At 44.9% G+C, this 23,798-nt stretch overlaps 3 protein-coding genes across 3 annotated transcripts; 2 read left to right on the forward strand and 1 right to left on the reverse strand.

Annotated features, from left to right (window-relative positions):
• The first annotated feature begins 6,896 nt into the window (after positions 1-6,896).
• LOC128707424 (mucin-5AC) lies at positions 6,897-16,161 on the forward strand. The gene is made up of 8 exons (XM_053802375.1): positions 6,897-7,942; positions 11,514-13,572; positions 14,273-14,607; positions 14,703-14,799; positions 14,870-15,076; positions 15,148-15,572; positions 15,643-15,826; positions 16,111-16,161. Exons 1-8 carry the CDS (start codon positions 6,897-6,899, stop codon positions 16,159-16,161), a joined length of 4,404 nt encoding a protein of 1,467 aa, XP_053658350.1.
• Positions 16,162-18,728: 2,567 nt separating this feature from the next.
• On the reverse strand, positions 18,729-19,538 carry LOC128706815 (heme oxygenase 1). Its single transcript, XM_053801756.1, has 2 exons — positions 19,442-19,538; positions 18,729-19,375 (listed from the first exon to the last, which is right to left on the reverse strand). Exons 1-2 carry the CDS (start codon positions 19,536-19,538, stop codon positions 18,729-18,731), a joined length of 744 nt encoding a protein of 247 aa, XP_053657731.1.
• A 543-nt stretch (positions 19,539-20,081) lies between these two features.
• Positions 20,082-21,136, forward strand: LOC128719676 (putative tRNA (cytidine(32)/guanosine(34)-2'-O)-methyltransferase 1). Its single transcript, XM_053813304.1, has 3 exons — positions 20,082-20,202; positions 20,266-20,924; positions 20,993-21,136. Exons 1-3 carry the CDS (start codon positions 20,082-20,084, stop codon positions 21,134-21,136), a joined length of 924 nt encoding a protein of 307 aa, XP_053669279.1.
• The last annotated feature ends 2,662 nt before the right edge of the window (positions 21,137-23,798 follow it).

The following is a 23,798-nucleotide window of genomic DNA, read 5'->3' on the forward strand; positions in this document are numbered from 1 at the left end:
TTTTTAAGTCGGGAAGATATTATGCATATTTCCCTTGCAATAGTTCACACGTGTCGTTATGACCATCTCTGGGTGTTTGTACACATCTCCACGCGGAATGATTTGTGGAAACAAATACTGTAACCGTCTTTATTGTTTGTTTGTATACAATTTGTTAGAATGTATAAATTTTAGCCATTCTTAACATGGGTCGCTACATCTTGTAGAGTTTTTTTTTTCTCGTATATAAAGAATTTGTCACTAAACAGTGCCCGTAGCGTGGTAGAATTCAATTTGAATCGTAGCTTGGTGGCGTTGATGGTTGAAGGTCGTTACCATGGCAACCATGGTCGGCCATGGAGGAAACATGCTTCAAAAGGATAAGGTATTGACAAAACAGTCGTTTTTGAGGTTTTTATTCACAACTTCGAGTCTACAATTTCTGGAAGACTTCATCTAAGTGACTTACCCCTTGAACTTACTTACCCAGTCGAGGGTCTGGAAGACTACTTTTCAATGCTACAAAATCAAAGTTACTGGTACAGCTTGAGTATGGTCATTCCATTCAAAATCTGGTCGATAAATGTTGCATAGTGGTTGGCAAACCTTAAGTGACGGAATTCGTAAATATAGACTCACCCCCACAACACGTGTCTACCAGGGCCATTTCTTCAAGACATTCGTGTGTGCTTAAAACGCCCGGACGTGCTATCGATTCACGTGACTGCCCATGCTGGTGGTCCTTTCTCTTTAGGGCGCGTTTATGAGTCCCCATGGAACGTGCCCCACAACGTGCTACCTGTGACACACCGTACCTGCACCGTGGAGGATGTCCACGGTGCATTATTAATAATTGGGCTACTTTCACTCGCCACGCTGCCGTCCGTGTCTCGTGGAGGAGTAAAAGCAGATGGGACGTACGTAGCACAATGCGATACGGTGAGCTTGATCGTGCTCGACACCGTTTCAACACCGTACGTGGACTGTAAACCATTTCGTGCGGTTTTGTCGCTTACCCCCGGTCAGCTACACGTTCATTGAAAAAAACATTTATTGCTCCGAAAGTTTGAATCGATTCAACAATATTGATTCTGCTTCACACCATCCTTTTTTTGGGGTGTTCGTTTTCTACTCCGTTGTCTACTAACTGTCAATGTCAATGCCGACGTTCGTTGACGTTTCCGTTCATTGACGTTTCGGGTTAGTATTGGTGTAAAAATGCGCGCACCGCCGTGTACAGCCGGTGAAACGTGCGGAACAGGCTTCTGCTAATGACCCGTTCGAGGCAATCAGCTGCTCCGGGTCCGCAAGGGCCAACGCAACTCGCTTATCTTCTTAAGATGTCGCACCCGGTATATGGTTGTATGTGTTTTAATGTTTTTCTTGCTTTGCACAATCACCTGCCCGATCGGGTATCGGGTCGATGGCAAAGCGGTTCCGGATCTGCAGTAAACGGTACAGAGGGTCCCATCCGCTCGTCCGTTATTCACCCGGTTGGCATTGAAGGTGTCATTTAGTTTCGTTCGTTTTGCAACACCGCAAGACCTATGCTGCGCGAGTTTTGACACAAACACTGCCGCATGGATATCGAGCGTCCGTTGTGCTCCATTTGCATGAGCTGTTTATTCGTGGTTGCTATTCAGGACGCGTATCGTGCTGTTGAAAGTTCAAGGGTAACTATTTGAATCATCATGTTGCCATGTGTTTATGTGCAGCACTGGTTGGGGGTTGTGGGGGATGTGAGTTTTCCAGTAAAAGGGAACGTGAAACAAAACTACAACAAAAATGGCTGTGTACAAAAGCCACCCTGCGGGCGGTAATACGAATACCGTATGATGATGTATGGGGCGTAGAAAGTTTTGCTTTGATAGTGTTTCGATAATGCACGCAATCATGAAACGAGGAGTTGGACGTTTCAAAAATCGATACGAATGCCAATCGATAAGGTGTACACAGGGAAGGAGTTATTCTTGCTTTCCATAGAGTTTTTAATTTTGAAAGATACCCGAGTAGACAATTGTACTGTATATTAGAGTTATTAGAACTGTTTTTTTATCGAATCAAATCGATTAATCAAAGCAAAGTATTTTAATTTATTAAATTAATACAATTTTGAACTAGCTTTCTCCCGTTACTATATAGTCGCTTTCGAGTGAATGCTCTATTTAGAATTACACGGTTTGGTCTATTACACTAATATATAGCTTGTCAAGAATTTGGATTTGTTAAGCAACCATATACAACACATGTAAAAAGTCATTACAATAGGTCTGCTTTCTTGGGCGATCAGTCGAAAAAACGGCGAAAATCCATTACATTAGATTATTAGATGATGAGCATTAGTTAATTCTATTAAGTTGGAGCAAGTTTTAGTCGTTAATCGAAAGTAAATTTATTTTTCTGCCATAAAGTTTCATTTTGAGATTAAATGTTCAATATTGTACAATTCTATAGTATAATGATCAAGTTATGAAGATTCCTTCATCATCCTTTGTCAACATGCTTTATTTGCACCGAATCGTACAATACATTTCATCGCAGTATTTTAAAAACGTTCTCAGTGTTCGAACAAAGACTCCACAAAACATGCTCAGTGTATGAATCAATCACTTACCCTCTTTATTAGAGCTGGTTCGTCAGCCGAAAGGAATTCCTTGCGCCGTTACCGAACGACTTGCTGTGATTAGCGGTACTGTTGCGTCGCGTTCGTGCACCGTGGGAGCTTGTCTATTGCTTGACAAAAAGACCATTCAAATTTCGAGCGGATTTGAGTCAACGGCTTAACCCCACCGTGTGTTGTTTACATTAACATTCTTTATCCCGCATTTTTTTTCCCTCCCCAGAACATTGTTCTGCGTTCTTTGTGTCCGAGTGAAACGGCCGGAGAACAAAGCAACACAAACGGTGGGGTTTAGGTTTTCATGAAACGAAAATATTAATAACGATAAAAGTGTGTCACCGCTGCATGCAAGCCACTGCAAGCTGTTCAACGAAACAATCTCGCCTTCCCATCATCATCCGGGGCCGGTAAGGCCGGTCTCTTCTAATCGTTCCTGACACCCGGAGCGGCACGGTATTATTAACGAACGGGGTGTAAGCTTACTGTTGTGTGGCGTTTTGGTGGTGGATGGTGGTATCTCAGGTATCTCTGCACCAACAACACGCAATAAACGGTACGGCGGTAAGGCTCAAGCGCGACACAAGCTTACTCGGTGGCTGGGTGCATTCTGCCAGAAACGGGGATATTATTGCCAGTCCGTTACGTTGGTGTGTCATAAATATGCTATTAGGTGCAGGTGTGCGTTATTTGATCCAGATGTTGCATTTCCCAACACGATTCGATGCGTTCGTGGCGTTCGATTTCGGATACGAAAAACAGTTAGCAAAACAGTATTGCTTATAAGAAGGGCAGCAAGTTATGGTTTTTAAAAGGTGTTTTTGAATTCCAAAATAAAAAACTGAAAGCTCCAATTAAAAAGAAAATCCTTGAAACTCTTTTAATTTAAATGATGAAACATTTTTTCAATCATATAACTTAAGACATAGAGCTAAATCATTATCACCTCTTAACCATCATCAGCTCTTGTGGTTTTTACTGGGCACATGTTTCGCCAGGCCCCAATTTGATGTTCATTTGCAACACATCAACGCGACCTTAACGGCTAAGACTCTATTGTTTCTATCGAACGAAAATCACAATTCAATGTCGAATTTCGCGCCCAAAATGCGTTCGCCAGTGTAGAGAATTCAATTTTCAACTTTTGTTTTCCACTTTCGGTCACCGCGGTTTTGCTGCTAGTTTTCCACTTCATTTTCCACCGTGTCTGGCAGCGTTGCGAACATCACAGAAAGAAGTAAGAATTTTCGAAATTCCATTAGCAAGATGTGGTGTGGTGAAAACTGATCGACAGGTGCGTTGATCCAATCGTTGGATGAAAATTGGGAAATCGTCTCCATCGGCCGATAGACAAGCCAGCCGACAAGATTTCTGTCTCTGACAACGGATCGCTAGACATCGCTCGAGTAATGCAAAAAAAAAATCCTCGCCAAAGTGAAAACATTAAATCGGACAGCATATCAATCGAATGCCACAGAAAACGCAAAACAGATGTCCGCCGGGTGGGATGTTGGGCGAGAGGGTTCCCATATCAAAAATTTGCCCTCCCCTACGCAGTGAAAGCACCACATTTCCTTTCCACCGCATCGATTACGGGAGGAAATGCATTTGCACACGTTGAAAATTGTGAGTTTGCCAAATGGATTTATAATTAGTCAGCGAAGATCAAGCGGGAAGTTGACGTAACGACAACGGTGGAGGATGATCGATTTTACTCGCAATCACATGTTGGGCGCATGGGAAAGTGCGATCGAGTGTGTGAAGAAAACACCTTTGGTGGGCATTTTCTTTCCTTTTTTTCACATGTTTGAATTATATTTGCTTACCACGGTAACTACTAGTGAAACCTTATGCGAGACAAACATCATTTAAACGTTCAGAAACGCAGCCGATTCAATGCTGGAGACGAAGACGTTGCACATAGCTTCGGCACAAGCTGAATCATTAAAAGAAAATACCACTCTCTGTAGAGTCCAGTTTGAAGTAACAGCTTAAGTGGTTTATGTGATTTTTCTCGGGCACACGATGGTCCACATGGACTGAATGGAATGCCCGGACATAAGACTTCAGGTCATTTGTCACAGTCCACTCAGGTGGAGCAGTATGCCGCACCAACGCAGGCATCGCAAACAACATCAAACGAACTGGTGATCACGGCGGATGATGAGTTAGTTTCTGTGCCCTTCTTCTGCCTGTCAGTGTTTTACACCCTTAGGCGATGGTTAATGCTGCGTTCTATTACTTTGCTGTACCATTACGCCTGCTGATGGCGTAGTGGGTAATGAAGATGTGTGGTCGTAAAGAAACCAAACCTACACAGCTACTCAGCCATCAGGTTAGACAGAAGCGGGCCATGTTGAAGAATTTATCGTTTCCATTCGTTATAAACTATGTTGTTTGCGCTGGAACCATTTATTAGACATGGAAGGATATTCATCTTGATGGAATTTGGAAGCATTTGGAAGGATGCACTATCGAAAGCGCGATAGAATATGGTGAGATTCGCACCAGTGCCCGTTCGCTGTAATTGAATAAAAATTGGTGTCAAATAAAACTTTTCCACCCAAACTGGAAACATGTGGAAAGTTTGCAAGCAAAACGACAAACTCAACACCCATAAACTACACAAACAAAACGAATTACTGCAATAAACAGAGTCATGGTGGGGTGGCTCATTCATTTTTTTTTGGGTGGCAAAAATTTTAATGATATATCTCTCTGTCCGGACACCCGGCACGAGTGGGGCTGGCTGGGTAGAAGGCTTTAATTTTCCGCACCCATGGTAATAGCGAGAAATTTCCGCCGATCATGTTGATGGCGGTTCGTGGGAGTGTATGTGAAGTTTTCCTTCCCACTTTTTTTTGTTTCATTCTTGTCATTCACCGCCTGTGTGTGTGTGTGCGTATGGCCCCAATTACTGGCAACGGTCGTTTGTCAACGCTGTACATAGTAGGCCACGGTAAAGAGCGGAACGATGATCAAGATGATCGTGTGCTGGTGAAACGATGCAGACTATGATGTTGATGATGATGTTACCCGTATGAAGTTGTCCCCAAAAGTTGTTTTAATTTCATCTGGAAACTTACAATTGTTGCAACTGGAGCGGGAGGTGCGCGACAAACCTAGGACGCAAAGCGACGGTCACAGTTGTCTAGACATCACGTTCAAGCTTTTCAGGGTCGTTATCAAACTCGCAACAAAACAAACCGCAAGCAAGACGACGGCGGTTCAATGAATGGAGTTCCGCTCGTTCCGCAGTTGTAGTAAGCATCGGTCCGTACATGTCAACGGCACTGTCGGACGTCCGTGATCATGTTGCCAACATCCGGATCGGCGGAAACGCTCTCGATGTATGGTGCAAAAACCCTGGGCACGCCTAAACAAGCAATAGCAATCGCGTAACCGGTTAGGAAAACATTGACCGTAGCAACGAAGCAACTGAGCCGGCCCAATGCCGTTAGTCTCATCCGACGGATCGAGGGTTGCTGGGTTTGTTGTCAATCGATCAACTGCATCAACAGCGCGTTGGTTAATGCGGGCCCTGATCTGCATGAGTTGATGACTGCTCCGGACCGTTCGTCCGTGCGAATGAAGGTGAAAGTGATGCGAAGAAAACATTCGATCCCACTCGTCGCGATCGTTCGATCGTTTCGCGATGGGTTTGCAATCCATTACCATGCTGCGGGGAGCGTCAACCGCGCCAGACCAACTGGACTGGGAGAAGAAGATGTCGATCACGAAGATGAGTGAACTGAGGGACATGGTGTAATGATGGTCCCATGGCAGGTTTTTACTTTCGCACGGATGTAAGTAAATGTTACGCGATACCGTGAACACAGGGAGGCAGGTCCAAAGCATCGGTAGCCACTGTTGCCGCTGTGGTCATCGTCATGGGAGACGAATATTGACATAAGAGTGGGAATGGATCGCACCCATCCGGACGCGCTTATGTGTATTGATGATGCGTTAAAGCTTTCTCGCTTCTCTTCAGACAATTGCACGATACAATGTTAGGCAGTGGTAACATATTTACAGACACCAATGCACGCCGGCTAATGATGTATTTTGTTTCGCTTTCCTTCACCTACAGGTTTCCATTCTTCGCAATACTTTTCGGAAAGTGCTAACCAAGAAAGTGAACATCCTACGGACAGAGCAGAGGACAGAAGAATGACCAGCACCTCACCGAGTGCTACTGCATCACACTGTAGAGTAGTGTTACTGTGAGAAAGTGGAAAACTCGCAGGTTGGTGCGTGAGTTTCCACACCACCACCACAGTCCAAACGAAACTAAAAGCAAATGTTAGAGCAAAAGAAGTTAAATCGACAAACGTCCAGAATGGCACGATTCGTGGCATTGATGGCATTGGCCGGGTGTGTTGTGCTGCTCTGCAGTCATCTACCCGCGGCGAGGGCACGAGTAATTGTACGACGCCAGGCGGAGGAATCCGTGCCAACCGTGGCTTCAAACAGCAGCGAACAAACGGTAACGGGCGGGGTGCTCGAAGCGACAACGTTGGCCCCGACTGATGAGGATGCGTCCAATAAGGTGGCGACCACTCCTCCCCGGCCAAACGATCGTTTCGAACAGTTCCCGGCCGATGGTTTAAACTCGGACAGTGCCGTCATTTCGGGCGATGAAAGTGAGGATGAGTTAACGTCGGCCCTTTCGGAAACGATGGAACGGCAATCGAGCGGCACGGAGGAGGAAGAAGCTACTGTTGCCCAAACTACGCTAGCGCCATCTGGTGAAGAATCGCTGGGCTCCATGAAAGACTCCTCCAGCACTGGAGAGGAGGACAGCGCGAATTCTTCGTCCTCGCAAGGAATAAATGAATCGCTGAGTGCCAGCCAACAGCAATCCGATGCGGATGTGTCCGATAGGAGCGAGGATTCGACGGAGCTGGCCGCCGTGAATACTGTGGCATCTGCAGAATCGGCTGCAAATGATGAAATTACTACCCCAGCACCAACTGCCGCTCCTGCCCGCTCGAATGTCCCAAACGAGGTGGGCTCTGAAGCGGAGAGTCTGAGCAGTGGCAGTGGATCATCGTCAACGGAATTGCGAACGTCGGAATCGGAACCGTCGGCCGAATCGGATCAAAGTTCAAGACTTGAAAGCACGGAACAACTCCCTGCCGTCCAGCAGCAGGCACCCATTGAGCAGGACTCGCTGGCGGAGGAGACCACCACCGAGGCCAGAGTTGATGTTGGTGAGGAGGATGATAGTAGTGTCGTCGCACCAACATCAGTGCCGCTTCCCGAGGCAAACCCAGACGCGGAAACGTTAAGTGCCTCGGGTTCAACCCGTACCGAGGAGGACGGCGAACGGTTCGACTTAAGTAGGTAAGTGATCAACAGGCAAATACCGCCGACACCGGGGAAAGATAACAACAATGGGGCCTCATTTTTCGGGAGGGCCACTAATGATCGATCACCGTGCGCTCTTGGCCATCGCGGAATGTATGCGCTCTGGACTCTATTGGGCAGAGGTTTGTGTGTGTGTGTGTGAGTGTGTGTGTTTTTTTTTTGTTTTGTTTTTCACTGCTTTTCCTGCCGGGTAACTCTCGCCAGATGGTTCGCTACTAATTTCGTGCGGCCTCGTTTCGGTGATGGAAGCAAGTGTAGGAAAGCGTGCGAGTGCCGCACTTACGTTCATGATTAAACATCGACCACCGTTATGATTAGCGAGGTATTCGGTGGTAGCGAGGGGACTACGCTCGGGGAAGGGTTGCGCTGGGTTGAGCGCTACAAGCACCACAGTTAAGGCAACAACAATAATCGTCTAATTTCATTTCCTATCGAACGCCAATCGCTTCGCTGAGCGCTTTCCCGGCGGAGCATCGCGTCGTTTGCAGTGGCGTGCGTGCGCGTGGCCTCGATCCTCTCTCGGTGTATCTCTCTATTCTCTATGCTTGCATCCACAAAAACACACACTCACAAAATAGGAACATTTCGGGCCGAAAATGGCCATACAACCGGCCATGACGTACGGGATGGAAAATTGGTGTTCCTTCCATTCGGAACGGCATGGGGGTATGGAACAATATTAGGTGGAAAACGGAAAAAGCTAACACCTTCTGCCTAGGGTTGGCCACTTGCACTGGAAGAAGGCGAGAAAGCGGGACTGGATCGTGCGTCAGAAGAAGCTTGTTTGTGTTTTGCAACGTAAAAATTGCCAGCCTTGCGACGGAGAATGGGAAGCAAAGTATTGGAAGGAGTCGAAGAAGATTTCAATTATCCCCTAGCGTCTCTTTCTATCTCGCTCTCTTTTCTACCTTTTGTGTCTGTCTTGTGCTCCAGGTGTATTTTTTTTTCTTCCCAACATTTCCAGCAGATAACTATCGCAACCACCCCAAAAATTTAAACAACCCTGAGTGCTTTTCCGATCGAACTAACCCGATCGCTCGCTGATCTGTTATCGCCCCGGCGCCCAATTTCTCAATCATGCGCTGATTTTCCGACCAATTTTCTCCCCACGATCATGGGGTGCTTTCTTTTTGTGTGCGTTTGAATGTGGCTTGTTTTTTTTTTCAACAAAGGCTGTTGAAGCGGTTCCACCGTTCGATCCCGTGGTAAAATCGATCTCAATTTTTCACTCAACTGTTTGGGGGGGTTTGTTTTTGGTTTTCCTTCTAGTGAGCTAGTGGTATGAAATGCGTGTCCATTCCCAGTGCCTATTGTTTGCAGCTACGTTTGGCACCTGATCGTGATTGTTGCGAGTGTTCTTTTTTTCTGTTTGTTGCTATTGTTGGATGATCTATTTAAACTTTAGAAGCCGACCGCAATCGCGATCGCGATCGGTCAGTATCGAACAAATCAGCCCAGGCACTATTATGATTGCTCTATCTGTTTTTTTTTTTTTTTTTTTGGTTGTTGGCGGCGTGGTTTTTTTGTGTGCGTGGTGATTTGAAATTGAATAGAAATTATGATAAAATTTAGCACATCACAATCAAGCGTCGGCCCGGCCTCTGCGCTTGTTTGCGATCAACGTTTTGTTGTTCTGCTTTTATTAATTGTGGCTGTGTTCGTGCACTTGATGTACACCTCGTGGTGGTGCGACCGGTGGGATTTGCCTGGTGGCACACTTTGTACACGCCAACGTGGAATCAGGCGAAAAGGTAGAAGAAAACTAAACCAATCTAAATCAACGCTAACACTTTCCATTCCGGCGTGTGTGCAGTATTTTGGGAAAGCGTGATGTGTTGTTAGTATCTGTATTTTTTTTCCGATCGTCTATAAATCATCGATGTAGGGAAGGGATTGGTGTGAACATTTTTTTTTATATGTATGATAGTTTTATTTTCATGATTTGTTAATGGTTCAGTGCGCTTTCGGCGTAAAAAGTATGCCACCAATTATTATCGACCGCTCTGGATTTGTATCGTGGAGAGAAGACTGGTCTGATTATTCAGTTAATTGCATTAGCTATGTGTTAACAAACCCTCACACGCGTGTGTTTCTTTGTGTCACGTGTGTTATTTAAATACAAGCTGGTTTTCGGTAACGGTTGGGGGAAAAAATTGAATACTGAAAGGGAATATGAATTTAATTACTCGAATGTTTTAGCCAAACCCTAGCTGATGTTACAATAAGTAAAAAAATTATTCAACTTTTAATTATATCAAGAAGGTTCTTTTGTGTTTTGTTCTACTAAAAGATATTTTTATTCAAACTAAGAAATGTTTTCAAATCAACAAGAGATTGATTAATTATAAAATTTACACAAATTCATCAGCTCGTAATACGTTATCTGCAGGTGATCCCACCGATGGCCCTTTGATTTAATATTCTGTATCCATAATTGAAGTGTTTAATGGTGAGAAGAAGCATCTATTTTGTAGGTATTGAGGTAAAGTTCCTTTCGGTAGCATTGATAATTTAATCAGCTCATAATATAAATTTTTGATTTGATTCCTCCAGCGGCACTTGATTGCTATAACTTTGTTTTAAATGTTGAGTTTTATGACGAATAGTGAAATGAATAATAGAAAACGTCCCTAGGAATAGCATTAGATATTTAATCAGCTCATAATACTAGGTGTGAGATTAGGTGCTAATACCTACAAGAATCACTAAATAGATAATAAATTATATGTTGATCCCACTAAAAGGTACTTAATCAACCTATTTTCATGTATATTGTGTTTTATGAAGAGGAGTGGAAAATCTTGCATTGAAACCCTGGGAAAATGTCCGATTTCTATACATATTTGTAACTGATGAAACAATCTCTTCTATTAACCCCCTCTGAAACCCTCGTCTTTTGCCACAGTGTATTAATATGTATAACGTTATAAAACAGAAAGCTTATAAGAGTATATGGTATAACATTTCAAACAAAAAAGAATTAAAGTTGTAATTTTACTAAATCGATTTTCAAAAAGGAACATGGAAACAAGTTCACGAATTTCTCCAGCAACATTACCTTTACCGAACGGAACAACCATGTAATAACCATTGGCTGATAATTCAATTCATTTAATCAATACACTGCTCAATCAGAAACCGTTTAAAATTCCCGATGCACATCTTTAATGGTGGATGGGGTTCGTTTTAGCCGCAGGCTTTCTATTTCCTGCAGCCCTATCATTACTATTGGGGCCCTATCATTAATGTGCACCGAAATCAAAAGCTCTTTAAAACGCTTTACCGTTTGTGGAGATGTTGTTTTTTGTGTTGTTGTTGTTGTTTTGTTCTCTCTATTAATATCTTCCATGTAGTTTTATCGATAATGGTACCATTACCAGAAGTGATCTGATTTCACTGAAAAGCTAATTCCGTTCAATCGTCGCTGGTTGGTAGGGATGCATTCCAAAAATTAATCGCCCTTATCGCGGGACTTGCGCTGGTGAAACTGTACATTGATGACTGCGGATTTGATTACACCATTAACCTTCTTTTTTTTTCATTGCAGATATACGGCGCCATCCAACTACTCGCAGGGTGCTGCTGTACCACGGAACGAAAATTCCACTGCAGTTGCGGTATCGTTCGATGATGGTGAAAAAGAACTTAGCACGGAGGAACCTTTGTCGGTAACCACACTATCAACACTTAACGTTGGCCCGGAAGACGAGTCCACCGCTGATGGAGTCCGTGTGAGCGAAAGCGTGGAAAGAAACAGTTCCGTGTCGGTGGAAAGGACACAGATCGAAACGAGTGCTTATGAAGAAAGTTCCAATGAGGTGGACCGCAACCAGACACAGGCCGGTACGATACCGTCGCGTACCAAGAAGGGTAAATTCTTGGACCAGTTCAACGAGGAAACCACCGAGGACAATGACATTAATCTGCCGAACGGTGCTGCGTGGGCATTGGCCGGAATGCGCATAGTGGAGCGCAAGCAATCCGACGCTGGTCAGGCTGTGAGCGAAAGCACGGAAACGGTACGGGATGATAGCGAGAATGTGGTGGCAAACAATACGCTCAAGCAGCTGATGGATTGGGCAATTATTATGCAGCAAGCGGACTTTGCGAATAGTTCCTTCGTGCGTTCCACCGTACCGTCGGATGAGCCGTCGGTCGGTAAGGATAGGCGAACGTACGCGAATAAGGTTCCGACTGTCGAGGGAGGTGATGTTCTGAGCGAGGAGAATCGCCTAACTGCGGTCGTAACAGAGACTGCGCCAACGAGAGCCGTCGCCGATGGTGAGAGTGTGGCCACGGAAGCGGAAGATGCAAATGTAGTCGATACAACGTTTGTCCCATCAACCGAAAAACCCGATCGTGATGGGCAAGAGCTGGAAGATTTCAAATTTGAAGATCGATCTACTAGCAGCACTACGGTGGTGAATGAGATTGCGGGTGCTAGCGAGAGAGAAAACGTTGTGGCCACCACCACTAGACGCACTTATGAAGTTAGTGAAAATGTGGACGAAACTGGGGAATCTTCGAAGATTCGTAACACACCGGAAATTCGAACTTCAACAACGACCACTCAACGATCGGACGTTAGCACCGGTGTAGGTATCTTTGACGATGTTCCAATAACGACCTACTCTCCTGTGGCACCAATTCTGAGACGTACCGAGCAGACAACACCTCCGATACCGCTCACCACCATGATCACGCGTATCGCTAGCACGATGCCTGCAAGACGTCCAATGACCTTGCAGCAAGAACTCGCCGCCATTACAACCACGGACGTGTCGATGAAGGAACTTACCAGTACGGACATGGGTAGCGCTTCATTCACTACCACTGTGTCCAGCAGCGAATTACCACCGTTGTTGCGCGAAGGTTCCGATCCTAAGCCACTAGATCAGGACTCGGCAGAGTTTTCGGACGTGAACCAAAATGTGCGAAGCGATGAACGGCTTCCGGTGACCGCATCCACCATTGCAAGTGTGACCACCGTTCTGCCGAACCAGTCTAGTGCAACGCTTACAAACAACGTCGAGTTTGACGATTCCTCTGCCGGTGAAAATTTGATTGGACAGTCGAGCGTAACTACCGAGCGTTCGGATCCACCGCAACCGACCACTGACGAAACGGCTGACGATGGAGGCAAAGTTCCGATCGTTTTAGATGACAAGCATGTGTACGATATGGTTTCTACAACAACACTCGCAGCAACAACCACCACGAGCACGTCGTCTTCAGCTCCAACAACGGAGGTCAGCCCTGGAACGTCACCGAACGGATCGGGCCAATCGGTTGGGATTTCGGCCGAAGCATACACCACACGCCGCACAATTGATCGTTCCATGACGACCACCGAACTGTCGGAGGAAGAATCCGTCACGGAGGAAGACTACATTGAGCTTAACAATGTTCCTGCCACGGGCGGTAGTAATCAACCGCAGGGAGAGGGCCAGAATCAGACGGAACAAGGTGTTCCACGGCAGGGCACTAACGGTACGACGGAACAGTCGCAGGGTGAACCGGCGGCAGAAGAGGATAACAGTGTGGTCGTGGCTGTGGTGGCCAGTATCGTGAGCGTAATCGTGGTGCTACTGTTGATTGCAGCTTTCGTAAGTATTCTCGAGCGGAGTAGATGCCCGGAACCATCTGTAACTGCTGTGCGCGTCTGAGTGACGCCAAAGAATGAATGAGTTTTATTAGGCGAGAGTGTGAATGGAAAAAAGAATGATCATTGGAGTGGGTGGTTTTCCTCGAAGGGATTTCTTTAAAGGTTTGAAGGCTAATAATGTTTGAGTTTTGAAGTAGATGGTAAAGAATCTATATTTACTGAACTTTCTATTCCAATCATTTCTTCCATACATATGAGAGTCACTGTATAATTATTCAAACTATTCATTATAATCTCTCAGTCGGGAATAGAAACGATGAAGATCAGTAAGAATTGGTTGGAAAGACTAACACAAAAAATTGTATAAAAAAGACATCAACCATATGTAATCAAAATGGTGAATTGGTTAAGAAGCCGTCAGGATTGTTGGAACTCGTGTATGGATCAACTAAATGAGTTCCATTAATAAGCTATAGACAACATCGGACCACCGACATAACTTGGTTCCTTTTATCGAGTGTCTAGTGTGTGTTGAGTAAGCTCTAATCACTTGGTTTTGGGGAGTTTGGTGTTCTGATACTATATCCTCATATCCCCTATTCGGTTGCGAGTGAGAGTATGAACGAGTGCACATAGTGTAAATACCGGTTCCTAACCCTGCCGATCGCTGGGCAGACAGGTGCACGCTTGCGCTGATCTAGATGTACTATCCGCCGTTGCAGATCGTGTTCCGCAAGCGTCAGAATCAGGTCTCGTACGGACAACGCTGTCGCCCGGTGGGGCTGGATGCGTACAGCTTGGACAACGTGTCCGTGTACAATAGCGTCCGCCGGAAGGGCAATACGGCCCGCATGTCCAAACGTTCGTACGGTAACTCGGCGTTCGAAGATCCCAACTTCAAAACGAACCCGCTGACGGTGGCCGAGCTGGCAAACATCATTCACAACAAAACGGCCATTTATGACGAGTTTAAGGAGATCCCGAATGTGACGGCCCGGGCTGATGAGGTACCGGAAGGATGTGAGGATAAGAATCGGTAAGTAGGTGGAAATTGCTGCCACTTTATGGCTGTGGATTGTATGGATGAAGATGTGGACACTAATTGACGTTTTCTACGTTTACTTACTAAAGGTACGCAAACGTAGTTCCTTTGCCGGAAACGCGTGTTCATCTGAAGCGCATGAGCGACGACGAGAAGACGGAGTACATTAATGCTAACTTTGTGAAGGTAGGTTGCGTCAGCTGTGCGTTGAGATCGAAATTGTAATTCTAACCACGATAACCTCTCGTCTAAACAGGGTCCCAAGGATTCCGCCAACTATTACATTGCATGCCAGGCACCGATGGAGAACACGATCAATGACTTCTGGCGCATGGTGTGGGAACAAAACTCAAAAGTCATCATCATGGCGACAGATCTGAGCGAGAACGGTGTGGAAAAGTGTGCCGAATATCTGCCGCCATCGGTCGTTCTGGACAATAGCCGCACGTTTGGAGATTTCCAGGTAGGAGCGTGGTGAAAAAGCGTGGAACCTTCAAGCACACCTTATTCAAACTAAATAAAATGTCGTTATAGCTTACGTTGAAAAATCGTGAAAATAAGGAGAAGTACACAATCTCGACGGTGCATATGCGTCACACGCCCAGCAATAATCTGCGCGAGATCATGCACTTCTGGTATCAGTGGCCCGATACGGGCGTTCCGATCGACGAATCGTCCATCATCGGTATGCTGCTGGAGGCACGAACCTACCTGAAACTATCCCCCTCGGAGCTGGCCGAATTTGCCACGATCGCTGAGGAAACAGAGGAATCTTCCCCGGTGCAGCCGAGTGGAGCTGCCAACGGAACGGACACCACCAATACTAGCAATAATAATAACAACAACAATAACAACAATGCCACCAGCAATGGTACGGCGGGCGCCGGCAAAGAGCCGTCCAGCATCGTCAGCAACGGTGGCACCATGGACAAGCACAAATCGCTACAACGAACTCAGGGGTAAGTCTAGGAGCAATGCAGCAACGGCGAACCTGTTGGATTGTTTTTTGATTTGGAACGTATTTTGCAGACCACTCACCGTACACTGTTCGCCGGGTACTGGGCGTACCGGAACGCTGGTCGCGTGTGACATTGCGCTGCGTCTACTAGAGGTGCCACCGCGTACGGTGGATCTGCCACAGATCGTGTACTACGTACGACGAGGACGGGCCAGTGCCGTCCGAACACGCGAACAGTACGAACTGATCTACAGGGTAAGGCATACTATATTAGACAGGATGTTGAAGTGCAAGTAGTATATTCTGGAGTCCCTTTATGACGAGTCTGAAAGCTTTGAAATGACGTAAATTTAGAAAACTTTGAAAAGAACTGATGTCATCTAGAAAAAGATTTTAAGACAGATTTAGGGACTCCATATTTTCCTCAACGTATTCCCGGCCAACTTCACAAGAATTTAGAAATAATTTCTACTTTACCATTCAAAATTTCTATATTAGTTATCCGGTTGTCTAAATGGTTTGTTTTATCCACATTGCAGGTAGCTAACGTGTACGCGACCAAATTGACGGGACCGACCATAGAAACATAGGAAAGACTCATTTAAAATCAAGTATTGTGAGTATGTTCGACACAACCACTCGGATGGAGATGAGCGTTCCATCGGTCCACGATCCTCCAGAGACTCGATCGACACTTGGATGGGGAGCAAGAAGGGAGCAGCAAAGGAAGAACGACACCAACCACCAAACACCACCAGCATACGACAAACTGGCAGAAACTATACTTCTATGCCTCCAAAGCCACCAGCAGCAACACATGGAGGGTATTGGATCCATATCCATCCTCTACCATCTTGTACTTTCCAGGTTCACGGTGAACCGGACTGCACTTTCACACATTTAAATCTGACCCCCACTGATTAAGTCCCGGGCGAGATCGACAGTGACACAGACACCGTTTTGGTAGCCGGATGGTGATGCTGGCTGCGCTCGTCGGTTGCGGCACTGGGCAGACAGCATCACCGTCTAGCCACGTGCTTCGGTGTCGGGATTACTCATAATACTTGATTTTAATCTCTAGCAGGGACTAGAGAAAATCGCGATAATCCTTCATCCCATTCCTAGCGCAAGTAGCAGCAGTAGTGACCGAAGAGAGAAGAAACGCGGGAAACGAGAAAGTATTTGCTAAATCGCGGCAAAATCAACATTCCAGGGAGAGTTGCGTGCAGCTTTCTTTCTTGTTTTCACACGTGTGACGAAAACAAGCACACGCTGCCTTAAATGTTGATAGTTGTAGAAAGGGGACAACACTTTAGCAAGGTTAAAATTAACTACTCAAAATCTCATTTACTCTCATGCAGCACTTTCCACCTGTTTCCAAAAGCCCGTGAGTTTAGGGGATTTGTTTTGTACATGTGAAGTATCCTCGTCGGTATATCGTTATCCTTTACTTTGTTTGTTAGTGTCGTACCGTGATGGTCCAGTTCGGGGAAGGATAACCCTTTGTTCTGTTTAAACTAGCATAGGCATGTATAGCTCAAGAAAGAGCAATCGTTTAACGATCAGCTCAACAGCGTGTTTAACAGCTGGCGCTGCAATTTGGAAGAACTGCAATGCCACGGAAGGGTAGTGGTATTTTTTCCGTAGCCTAGGCATGAGAAACTATCGACTAACCATTAACGAAGAACTTACCGTGTTTCTGCACGATAACGGGGAGGCCCATTACGGGAGAGAGAGAGAAATCGGAAGGATTACTTTGTTTTGTTGCAATATAGGATGTAATGGAGCCGTTAAACTCAATACATTTATCATCTATGACACTCTTAGGTTAGGTATGAATTTAGAATAATGAAAGTGTCCGGCCCGATATTCTTTTCCACCCTCCTCGAGTGCCTCCCCGTAAGGTTAGATAGATTTCCAACGCACGTGCCTTCTTCTGGCCACTTGCATTGAAGTGCCCCGCAGTTCGAAACGATAAATTGAACTAACTGACGAAAGATTTGATTAGAAATGTGATACTTTAGCTACGGGATATTTACTACCGAGAAAAAAAATGGAAGACACACTTACCTATTATTATACACGGCATAGATTTATAGGCAAATTTATAATAATAAATAGGAAGAAAAGGGTAGGAAGAATGTGGGCGTGCCGATTGCGACGGATCCCATCTGCACGAGTAACCTCACAAGAGTTCGGATCGTGTGTTACCCCGTTTGAGACTAGATATTGGGCAGGCACGGGGTAAAGTTTAGCTTTAGCACAAATGGGTACCGATTTCATACAGCTAATGATGCTTACCGTCCTGCTACGAGTGTGTGTGTGTGTGTTGCATATTTATATACCATACACGCGTCTCCCCATAAACCTGATATTCGGATCTGTCCTTACAGCGACGTATATCGTTTACAGTGGTAAGGCTTATTCCACTTAAAACAAAAAAAGCTCAAAAGGCTCAACATTTATCACGGCACAAGGACAAACTTCGTGTAATTATTTATCCACGTTGAGATGAGAAGCGTAATTCTGTAATGCATGAATCTGTTTTTGGTTTTTGAAGCGAACGGGCGAATCGCACATCGTATGAGAGAAACTAATACCCGCCTGAGGCTGAAAACTTAACGTAACGAATTACAAGCAATTGAACGAGATTTCTATGACCGTGTCGCGTGGGAACATTATATTCCCCGGCGGAACACGGCACTTGCGTAAAAAATAGGGCAGCGCGACTCGGGCAACCAGGCTTCATTAGTTTTCCTTTGCAGGACTGGTACCACGAGCATCATGTTGGCCAATATTAGGAGCGAGGGTTTCGATATTACTATAACAATAATCGCAAAATGTTTGGGTGCTATTACTTCGGGTTATGATATGAGTGGGAGCGCACAAAGGGTGGGTTCGCGAACCGTCCGAACCGGTACCTCTTTCTAGAGTCTATTTCGATGTTATAATTCCTAAGCAGGTACCGATTAGCTGGCCCGTGTCAGTGTGGAAATCGCTATATTAGAAGAAAAATATTAATCGGAAAGAAAAAAAAAAAACAAAACTAATACCGGTGACTGTTTGTGTGTTAACAGGTCCGAAATGATCGTTAAATTGTTTAATTAAAAATTTGTTACAACTATAATCACACATACCGCTTTACACGCTATAGCGTCTATTGGTCTTGTCTACTGTGAGCATTGTTTCGTAGAATGTACTGCATCAACACGATGCCAGCGATTGCCATAGCAACGTACGCAACGATACGCACGTTTGCTGAACCGACGCCCTCCACTGTCCGGATGATGGTGTTGTTCAGCTCGAACACTTTCCGACTTTCGTCCAACATTCGCTGATGCGTTTCCTCGTCCAACCGGGCACCAAACTCGTCTACAATTTTGCGTAAGCGTTGCTTCAACTCGTAAATACTGCTATCCTCGAACGTGGTAAGAGCCGCACCATCAATCGAACGTTCATCTGCCCGTCGAAATGGATTAAACCGACGTCCCAACGAGCGGCGCTTTTGTAATATTTGTCCACCAGACAGAAGACCCATGTAGAGATGGTACACGTACGCCAGCAGCAGGTTTGCATTTTCCTGTTCGATTTCGTGCAAGTGTTTCAAATAGGCACGCACTTCAGGCTTTGGGGTGTGCCGTTCGAACCATCCGTCGCCGAGATAGAAGCGTAAATCTTGTTCGAACTGTGCCGTCCGGTGTAGTTCTGGAGGTAGAAAATCATGCGGTACGCGTTGTTCAAGATGTTTAAAGACGTCGTAGAAGATGAGCAATCCTTCCGCCCAAACACGATTATCGTAAAGGGCTGTCGCAAGGATGGAAAATTGTTAGCATACGGATGACTTTACCCAAAACTGTGTCCCTTACTTACCGAATGCTAACTTTGCGTTAACAAGTGCGTCACTTACACTGTGAATGTCTCTCGTGGCTAGACGCATTTGTTTCGAAAAGGGCACATTTTGTCCCATTTTACTACGTTTCACGATCCGTACGGAATGGGCGACCGACTGCTATTGAATGTTTTACCCAAATGGTTTCTCTAAAAGGGGGTGACAACACAAAGGATCAGCTGTTCTTTTGTTTATGGTGGTGGCGTTGATTTCCCACCCGGCCGCGATCAACAGCGGGCCCTGGAATGTAAACAAAGAAATCGTTTAATGGGGCAAGCGTTTTCGTTTTGGAGAGTTTTGTTCGTATGGCAGGCGTTGACGCTGTCGTCAACGCTTCGCAAATTGCTAATTATACATCGTTTTATTACGCCATTCATGTGGCTTTTTAGTGCGTTATTATTAATTTTATGTGCATGATGCAGAGATATACAAGAAATACCCTGAATACATCATAAAAAGAAAACAATTTGGTAACGGATTCATTCGGATACGTGTAATTGCACCATAAGAACAATCGGTGGCTAGCTGTCACCGTTGACGTTTCAAAGCTGCGAAGTGCAAACTGCAAACAACGCGTATTCTTTCCAAGTAGTGCAAGCGCTCGTGAAAAACTCGGTGAAAATGGGCAAAACAAGCAAGGACAAACGGGATATTTACTATCGCCTGGCCAAGGAGGAAGGATGGCGGGCTCGGAGCGCCTTCAAGTTGATTCACATCGACGAGGTGTTCCACATTTTCGACGGTAGGCATATGCACTGCTTCACCTCGATTGTGCCGACGCTTGAAACAGTTCTATTGCTTTTAGGTGTGACGCGTGCGGTCGATCTGTGTGCTGCGCCCGGCAGCTGGAGTCAGGTACTGTCCAAGCGCCTGTACGAAAGCCGTGAGCCCAAGGATCGCGAAGAGGTGAAAATCATCGCGGTGGATTTGCAATCGATGGGACCGCTGCCGGGCATCATTCAGCTGCAGGGTGATATTACCATGCTCAGTACGGCGGAGGCAATCATCCAGCACTTTGGCGAGCAGCAGAAGGCCCAGCTGGTGATCTGTGACGGAGCGCCCGATGTGACCGGGTTGCACGATATTGATGAGTACATTCAGTCGCAGCTGCTGCTAGCCGCACTCAACATTACCACGCACGTGCTCACGAAGGGCGGAACGTTTGTGGCTAAAATCTTCCGCGGCAAGGACACGACGCTGCTGTACTCGCAGTTGAGAATATTTTTTGAGCGCGTCACAATCGCCAAACCGCCAAGTTCGCGCAATTCTAGCATTGAAGCGTTCGTGGTGTGTCAGGACTACAGTCCGCCGGAAGGTTACATACCGCAGATGATCAATCCGATGTTGGACGATGTGCGGCAGATAGCATGCCAAACGGATTCGCCCGTGAACCGTGCGATCATACCGTTTCTGGTTTGTGGCGATTTGCGCCAGTTCGATTCGGACATGTCGTACAGTTTGAATGTAAGTAGTGGCAATGCCTGGATATTTCTATTACGCTCACTCATTGACACTTCCTGTACACTTCACAGATTGACCCGGAAAAGGATTACGAATATCGGGATGTGGTACAGAAACCACTTGCACCGGCATACAGCGAGGTACTGGAACGGATGAAAACGACCTCGCTGAAGCATGGCAGCATAAAGGTAGAAGCGGACAAAAAGAAGGACTAAATAAAACCACCATACAACAGTAAGTCAGATTGCTATAGCACATACCGGGTTGTGGAGATTTTTTTTTGTAACTCAGATGTTATTATCCGAATAAAAATGGTTCCCTTCTCGATCGATTATTAGCAGAACGGTGCGTGAATTAAATGGTCCTACCAAGACAACCATAACTCAAACCATCGGGACGATCGATGGTTAATCGGTACACCCCGGGAATGGCAATTACATTCACATGACTAGGTTTAATCGTTGTGCTGATGGTTTGATAAAACGGGTGCGATTACCATGGGGGGCAAACCAGGAGTCATCGTTAAATGGATTGGCTGCCTAATTGTGCATGAAGCTCTGTTTTTTTATTATACCACGCAATTTCCATAGACTTCCCATTAATGATACGCAGAGTTCGCTAATGGGGACACATTTCTATTTGCATAATTACTTTCAAAAACGGAATGTTTTTGGACGCAAAAGTGCCAGTGCGAGTCAGCGAGCCTGATCGTAGTTAATCGAAGCGAAAGTGTTTCCGGTACTTATAATAATTGGGCTGGTGTGGGGCCATGTTTTATTACAACAATTTACACACGTACTGCTAATTTAAACAATACGATAAATTGTACCGATGTATTGTGCATATCATATTGTACGTTGTATTAATCACCCACCCCAAACATTGTCATTTGCAATCGAATTGATAAGTGCATGAAGGATGGCTGTACGGAACATGCGAAATAAAGCAAAAAAAAGGTATGACACGCTTTAATTTGCAACGCGTCATTAAAAGTACAAAATGCGGTTGCCAGGCGAACCAGGTCGGTTACCATGGCAAAACCAGGCGCACATACATTCCATTTTTCTCAATTTAATTGGTAGATATTTTGGTGGACGATAATGTTTCCACCACCATTGGCACGCATCGATTGCATTTTTCAAAATGCACGGTTTGTTTCTGTTTTACCCCCCCCTGCACTTCTGCAATGGACAAATGGACCACGCAGCAGCTTACTATGGGGATGATGATGGATACTGAATTCGGGGGGTTTTGTGTTGTGTTGTTTATATACTCCAAACACTCACATTTGGCTTTCGGGAATTTTCTTTTCATCTTTACAGTTTCTTCTCGCACCGATGGTAATTGACACTGCTCACCGTATGGTTCTGGGATTTCTCGTGACGGTGGGAGGCAGGAAAACCCTCCCCCGGTATGATAAAACAACCAATTAACACCTGTAAAACACGACATTCCCATCGACATGCCGTGGGTAAACCATATGCTACCTGACCCGTTTGCTCATTATGCAAAATTCTGCCTGTGATTTGATGCGAGGTTAATGTCATGAGATCTACGGAACAAATGACTTATCCCTCCTGTGCGCCTCTTTCGCAGAACGGTTTTGAGTAAGCGAAGGAGAGAGACAGAGAGTCGATAAACATTGCATTGAACAACATGTGAGTAAAGGAAACGCAATCAAACAAACAAAAAAAACGGCACGCAAAAGGATAAGAGTGATAAAAAAGAGTAAAACAAATAAAAATCTTCGGTGAGAGCATAAAATTTCATAAATAAGTGCAAACAAATTAAGAATGTAAAAATATTCGAATAATGTTTCGAAGGAAGCTGGAAAAAAAGCGAAAGGTTCAATGAGACCATCCGGGATGCATAATAATAACGCAAAAGCCATCATCCTTTTGGGATTAACATGATACAAAAAAAAAGGATGAATTCGGACCAGTCTTGCAACCCTCTCACCAGCATGGGATGTATGTTGATGTATGCATTACTTATCAACTTCATTTTCCACCTGTTTGTTTTTTTTCTATATTTGATTCCTTTTCTTCGTTCTCTTGCTTCTCTTCATTATCGGCGGTTGTTTTTGTTGTTGTTACTTTATTTTGCAACAGATAATAATAGTAATGATCAATACAATAATGATTCATGTCTACAATAATTCCCTACTGTAATATAATAAATCATTCGCTTTCACGTTCAAATTACAATCCCACGTGTTCTGCTTACCGTTACCGATTATTATCATACTCGTGAACCATTGTACACCGGAGCAAACTTGTTCACGAGCTTTAATGTATCCTTTCCCGCTTATCCATTACGACGGTTTTATTAGGTTCTGGGGCATTAATTTTGCTCCCTTACTTTATTGTTTACCATTTAATGTTCAACGTTTGATTTAATGGAATGATTTATTATGTTGATATTTATGCATATTAAGTTTAGTTTGAAAGTAAAAGTGTTTTGCGTTGCTTTAGTTAATTCAAACAATATTCAAAGTATTTTAGACATTTGCCGTTTGTAGAGTAGAGTTTTATCAAGTGGTTTAGCCGTTACGCGATCTTCGGTTGTTGTTGGAGTCCTTTGATCTGTTCAAGGTCTTCTTATTCCGGTCTTTCTGGCGATCTCATCAACGATGATTCCGTTGCAATATAAGGCCTATGTAAAATCAAGCGGTAAGAAAAGACTTTACGGACTATGTCGTCCTTTGTCATTACTCAGCCTAACGAAGTCTGTCGAATTTAATTCATGAAACTTACATCGAAGTCGTTGTGACACTCACATTTATCCACATTGAGATTAGTGTGACTTCCTACTCCCTCCTTTCGATCATGCTTGAAATATAATTTGTTATCCTCAAAACAGTTTCTCGGAAAGCTT

This window comes from Anopheles marshallii, chromosome 2, assembly GCF_943734725.1.
Source record: "Anopheles marshallii chromosome 2, idAnoMarsDA_429_01, whole genome shotgun sequence".
NCBI lineage: Eukaryota > Metazoa > Arthropoda > Insecta > Diptera > Culicidae > Anopheles > Anopheles marshallii.